The sequence below is a fragment of the Echinops telfairi genome, unplaced genomic scaffold (genome assembly GCF_000313985.2).
Source record: "Echinops telfairi isolate 266 unplaced genomic scaffold, ASM31398v2 ScPeMD7_7416;HRSCAF=8454, whole genome shotgun sequence".
Lineage (NCBI taxonomy): Eukaryota > Metazoa > Chordata > Mammalia > Afrosoricida > Tenrecidae > Echinops > Echinops telfairi.
The window spans coordinates 4833443-4839044 of NW_022111316.1; the positions used below are offsets into that span (position 1 = coordinate 4833443).

The 5602-nt window shown below is 55.5% G+C and overlaps 1 protein-coding gene across 2 annotated transcripts in view; it reads left to right on the forward strand.

Annotated features, from left to right (window-relative positions):
• Positions 1–5103, forward strand: part of SLC43A1 (solute carrier family 43 member 1) — a 29402-nt gene extending 24299 nt beyond the window's left edge. The window contains exons 13-14 of one of the 2 annotated variants that reach the window (XM_030887522.2): positions 2084–2207; positions 4386–5103. In XM_030887522.2, coding sequence (XP_030743382.2) covers positions 2084–2207; positions 4386–4535 — 274 coding nt within the window. In that variant the 3' untranslated portion in view covers positions 4536–5103. The remainder of the gene's footprint in view (positions 1–2083; positions 2208–4385) is intronic. The other variant, XM_045297071.1, reaches the window with a different exon arrangement.
• Positions 5104–5602: the final 499 nt, after the last annotated feature.

Sequence of the window (5602 nt, forward strand, 5' to 3'; positions counted from 1 at the left end):
CCTTCCTTCCTTCCTTCCTTCCTTCCTTCCTTCCTTCCTTCCTTCCTTCCTTCCGCAAAGCCTCCCTGTGGCCATCTCCGTTCCCTGGCAATCCTCACTCAGAGCACGCCTGGCTTCCTGTCTCACTCAGACAAAAGCCAGAGACCTCAGTGTGCCCTCCCAGGCCCGGCCACCTCGGGGCCCTGTGCCTCCCACTCTTCCTCGTCTTTGTTCTTTCAGCCTGCTGTTCCAGAAACGCCTCAAATGGGGGCTTTCATGAACAGAAACCTATTTTATCACAGTTTAGGTGGCTAGAGTCTCAATTCAGGAAGGCTCTCTCTCTCTCTCTCTTTGTTGGCTCTGGGGGAGGTCCTGGTCTCCCTTCAGCTTTTCTTTCTCTGGGCCTTGGCGATTTTCCTTCTATGGGCACATCCTTCTTGGTGCGCCCTCTGCTCTCCTCATCGCTCAGAGCTGACGGGCTGAAGACACACCTGCACCCATGCTGCCTCCTTCACCTAACAGAGTCCCGCTTCTATAAAGACCGCGCCCGTTTGGTTCAGGGGCACTGGGTTTGTGCTCACTTACGGTTACAGGAGGCGCCTTGGTGGCGTAGTGGGTTACGCGTGGGGCTACTAACCTCGAGGTCCCCAGTTCAAAATCAACCAGCTGCTCTGTGGAAGAAAGGTGAAGCTTTTTGCACCTGTAAAGGGTTACAGTCCTGGGAACCCACAGAGGTTGTTCTACCCTGGCTGGTGGTTCCAGAATGGACCCGGTGGCCCTGAGGTTGGTTTGGCTGCAGTTAGAGGTACAAAGCAAACCAAACCAGCGTCCCCATAAGACAGGGTAAGAGCTGCCTGTAAATGCCTGTTTCTGAGCCTGTAAATCTTTATGGGAGCAGACAGCCTCGTCTACCTCCCTTTGAGCGGCTGGTAGACTCGAACCCCTGGCCAATGCTTAACCTGCTGGAACACCAGGGCTCCTAAGGATTATAAGGCTGTAGGACACATAACACCCATTTTGTGGGGGGAGGGTATGGTGGTCACAGTTTAACCCACACTTTAGCACTCCTTTTCCGGCAATCCCCCACAAGACCTCCTTCAGGCCTTGACCTAACCATCCCCTGGGCAAGGTCTGCCCTGGCCCTCCTGCTCAGGGCCTGGCACACAGCAGGAGCCCAGCAAGTATGTGTCCCAAGAGTGCAGGGAGTCAGGAAAGGCAAGTGATAAGAAGGGTCACTCACCCTGAAGAACACAGTCCCTGTGGCAGGATCATACCTGTAGATTGTTGGGCTGCTGAGCATCTTGTGGTGTCTTTTCCCTGCCCCCCAAAGGAAGGGGGAAAGAACACGAGCAAAGGACTGGGGGGGGTGTGTGTGTCCTTGAGTGCCCTGCAGTGGATTCCAACTCCCAATGACCCTGTTGGGAGGACACTGGCCTGGCGGGTGACAGAAGCAGACCGCCGCTGAAGCGGGTGGGGTCTGAACTTCAGACTGCTGCCTTTCCAGTTAGCAGCTGAGTGGTAACCATGCACCCGGCCCCAAACCCAACCAAAACCCAAAGAAACAAACAAAAAAAACACCCATTGAGTGGATTCTGGCTCATGGCACCTCTGTAAGATTTCTGAGGCTGGATGCCCGTAGGGGAAGGGGCAACCTCATCTTTCTCCTGCAGAACAGCGGCAGGTACAGTTTGAGTGTCTGATCTCACAAGCCACCCATACTTACTGCTATCCAGTCCATTCCAACCCAGAGCCGCTGTATAGAGCAGAACTGCTCCTCTGGGCTTCTGAGACTGTACATCTGGACAAGAGTAGAAAGCCTCATCTTTCTCCTGTGGAGAGGGCTGGTGTTTTCGAACTGCTGACCTTGCAGTGAACAAGGCGATGCTTAACCTGTCACACCACCACCATTATCTCACAGAAAGTAGGTGTGTAGTCCGAGGGGCAGGGTGTCGGGTAGCTGAGGCTCAAGCAACCCAAGGACGTGCAGAGAAATGTTAGGGGGGTGGTGGTGCGTGCCAGGGGCATCAAAGGGCCACATGGCTTCTTCGGGATGCAGGGGCGAAGAGGGTGGCATGCCCCTAATGCCCGGGTCCTTCTTTGACAGGTTCCCGTCTAACCACTTTGGAACCCTGACGGGCCTGCAGTCCCTCATCAGCGCTGTGTTCGCCCTGCTCCAGCAGCCGCTCTTCATGGTCATGGTGGGACCCTTGAAAGGAGACCCCTTCTGGGTGAGCACTGGGGGAGTGGGGGTGGGCAGGGAGCCAAAACTTGGCTGTGGGGTGTCCCAGGTGAGTGGGTAGGGGGTTGGTTTGTGACAGATGCCCTGCGATGTCTCAAAGGCTTCTCACATACCAGATCCTCCCCCCTCGCCCCCCCAAGCTGGCTGAGAGTGAATCTCAACAAGGTCTCTCCCCTCAGGGCCAGGAGCCCAGCTGGTATGGAGCTCCTGGTTCTGAGGGCTGGACCTGTCTGTATTCAGGAACTGTCTGTTCACTCCCGCCCTGCCCGCCCCTTGCGGGGATTCCCTCTCTAGCACCCCAGGAAGGAGGCTCCTCCTCTCCTTCCTCAAACACTGCAGGGAGGGGCGCCGGTCACCCCATGAGGTCAAACCCACTGCAAAGTCTCATGGGGACCCCCAGGTGACAGCGGAGCTGCTCTGCGGGGTTAAGGGAAGCTGGTTATCAGGCCTTTCTCTGCAGGAAGGGTCCAAACCATCACCCTCGTTCAGAGTCTAGCACATAGTGTCCCTGCCACCCTCAGGAAGGGATCCCCCCACCTGTCCGTGTCCCTCCCACCGCAAAACAAACCTCCAAACCAATGTCGACTCACAGCGACCCTATAGGACAGGGTAGGACTACCCCTGTGAGCTTCCGACACTAACCTTACAGGGAGTAGAAAGCCCCATCTTTCTACTGAGGAGCAGCTGATGGTTTCAAACTGCTGACCTTGAGGTTAGTAGTTCCATGCATAACCACTAGGCCACCAGGGTTCCTCTGTAGGGAGACCCCTCCCCCACAACACACACACATACCTTTAAGGCTATATAAACCTTCCTCCCACAAGAACTGCTGGAGGATCAGCCACCATGAGCACCCCATGTGGGCGCCACATACTTTCCCCACTCCATCTTGGCCTGAACCATCCTGAAAGGAAGGCGTGTAGGATTGGGATCACTTGCTCAGAGTGAAGTCACAATGTGAGTGGTGGCAGAGCCCGGATGTAGATGGAGTCAGCCCACTGGTAGAGGCTGCTGTCTGGTGCCTGCCAAGCCCACTGCCCTCCTTGTGCAAGTCCCTGTTCCTTTAACTGACCAAGAGCCTCCTCAGGGGACTGAACCTGGCAGTGTCCCCTGAGCCTGCAGCCACATTTTGGGAGCAGCCTGGCCTGCCACAGCCTCCAGTGCTGTCTCTTTCCTTGTCCACCCACATGGTGTCCTTGCCACCCTGCTGTGTGGGCACTGGTGTCTGCTGAGTTCAAAGCCAGGTCCTGCCCTTACCAGATCCCACCAAGGGTGGCAGACACCTTACAAGGCAGTTGAATGTTCAACCAGACGCTGCTGATGCAGTGATTGGCAGATCAGAAGCAAAAACTCAACTTGTCAAGTCCCTTTCCACTCACAGTGACCCTGAATGTGACAGTAGATCCATCCGCTCTGTAGGGTTTTCTTGGCTGGAGGCTCTTATGGAAGCAGGTGGCCAGACCTCTCTTCCTTGACACCTTTGGGTACGCTTGAACCTTCAGCTCTTAGGTTAGTGGGCTTTGTCAAGTTTTAGGCTAATAGATGAGCACAGACTGTTTGTGCCCCTGAGAGAAGACCCTGTGCCAATCAAGGGACCGACAGATTGGCATGTGATCAGTACAGACTGGAGCCGTGGGAGCGCAGTGTTGTGTGTTGGGTGGCCATCCGCGGAGCCAGCAGTTTGAAACCACCAGCCACTTGGAGAAAGATAGGGCTCTCTACTCCTGTTAACAGTTACAGTCTTGGAAGCCCACAGGGGCAGTTCTGTTTTGTCCTATAGGGTCGCTATGGGTCTGCATCGACTTGATGGCAGTGAGCTTGGGTTTTGGTTTGGGGTGGCACAGACAGTGAAGTGCTCAGCTACCAGCTGAAAGGTCGGTGGTTCAAAACCACCCAGAGGTGCCTCAGAAGAGAGGCCTGGTGGTCAGCTTCTAAAAGACTCACAGCCTCATAAGCCCTGTTGGAGCAGTTACCCGAAGGGTCGCCAGGGATGGAAATCAACTCAGACTGCAATAAAAAGCAGCAGCGCATAGTGAATGCACATCAGAAAGACTGGCTGCTCCAGAACTTGGGGGCCAAAGGGCCTACCCTCTTCCCTGTCACAGCCTTAGGTAGATCCCTGAAAGTCATGACCATGATTCCTCCTCTTTCTCCCCACGCCCTCAAGGTGAACTTGGGCCTCCTGCTCTTCTCACTCCTGGGCTTCCTGCTACCCTCCTACCTCTTCTACTTCCGTGCTCGACTCCAGAAGGAGTATGCAGCGGGCTTGCCCGACCCCCAGAAGATGCTGACTGGCCCTGAGCTGACGGCAACGTAGACCTCCCAGGCTGGGAGCCCCATGGCAGAGGCAAGGCCTGAGCAACCAGAGGGCGTGTCCAAGCGGCTTTTCTACCTGTTATCTTGCACACAGAGCCTGGGGCTGCAGATTTATAAATACCCAGAGTTCTATTTTTGTAGGGATTTGCAAAAGGAAAAAAATGGGGGGGGGGGCGGGAAGAAGAAGAAGAAAAACCAAAAACAAATGCTTTAAAACAAACAAACAAACAAACAAACAAACAAACAAACAAACAAACAAGGAAAATCTTGCAAAGCAACGCTCCATTGACTATTGACGGAAGGCCGCCCTGGTGCAGGAGCAATCCGCCTTCTGCCCGCCCTCCCTCCAGGCACTGGAGGAGACCTGCCCTCTGGGCCTTCCCCAGGGGGCTCCTGTTTCCTGGCTCCTGGGGGCATCCGTCTCTCAGCTGCACAGTGTCAGGAATGTGTGTGTGTGTGCGCGCACATGTGTACACGCATGCATGTACGTGTGCATGTGTACACACTTACCTTCTCAGAAGGAAAGGGGCCAGAGGGTGCTGTGTCCTGGAAGGGGGTGTGGAAGCTTCTTGCGGGGTGGGGGGTGGGGTGGGGAGGACCAGAGGGCAGGTTCCCTCCCCGGTGCTGCTGCTTTACAGGTCTGAGAAGAAATAAAAAGGAAGTGAGAGACTGGCTGGCTGGTGTGTGCCTATGCCCCGGGGTAGATGGCTGTCTTCCTACACTGCCCGCCCCCACCCCATTCCCTTCTCACCCTGGTTCAGCTGGGCCTTGAGTGGGATGCTCTGAGTGCCAGCCTGTCCCCTCTGGCTGTCAGGCTCACCTCCATGCCCTCACCCATGTCCTGCCCTTAGTGCCCAGAGGGAGCCCAGATCTTGCCCCTCGCCCTTTCTTCAGACGGGGCACAAGAGGGGCCGGGCTACGATGTGCGGACGCCAGCATGGCCACCAGTGACTGCACCCCTGGGGCTGGGTGGCTGCTGAGAGCAATGCTGTTTGGCAGTCTCCCAGTTTTTTATCTTAAAACTTCATGCAAATTGAGAGTTCCACTTTATACTATATTTACATTTGC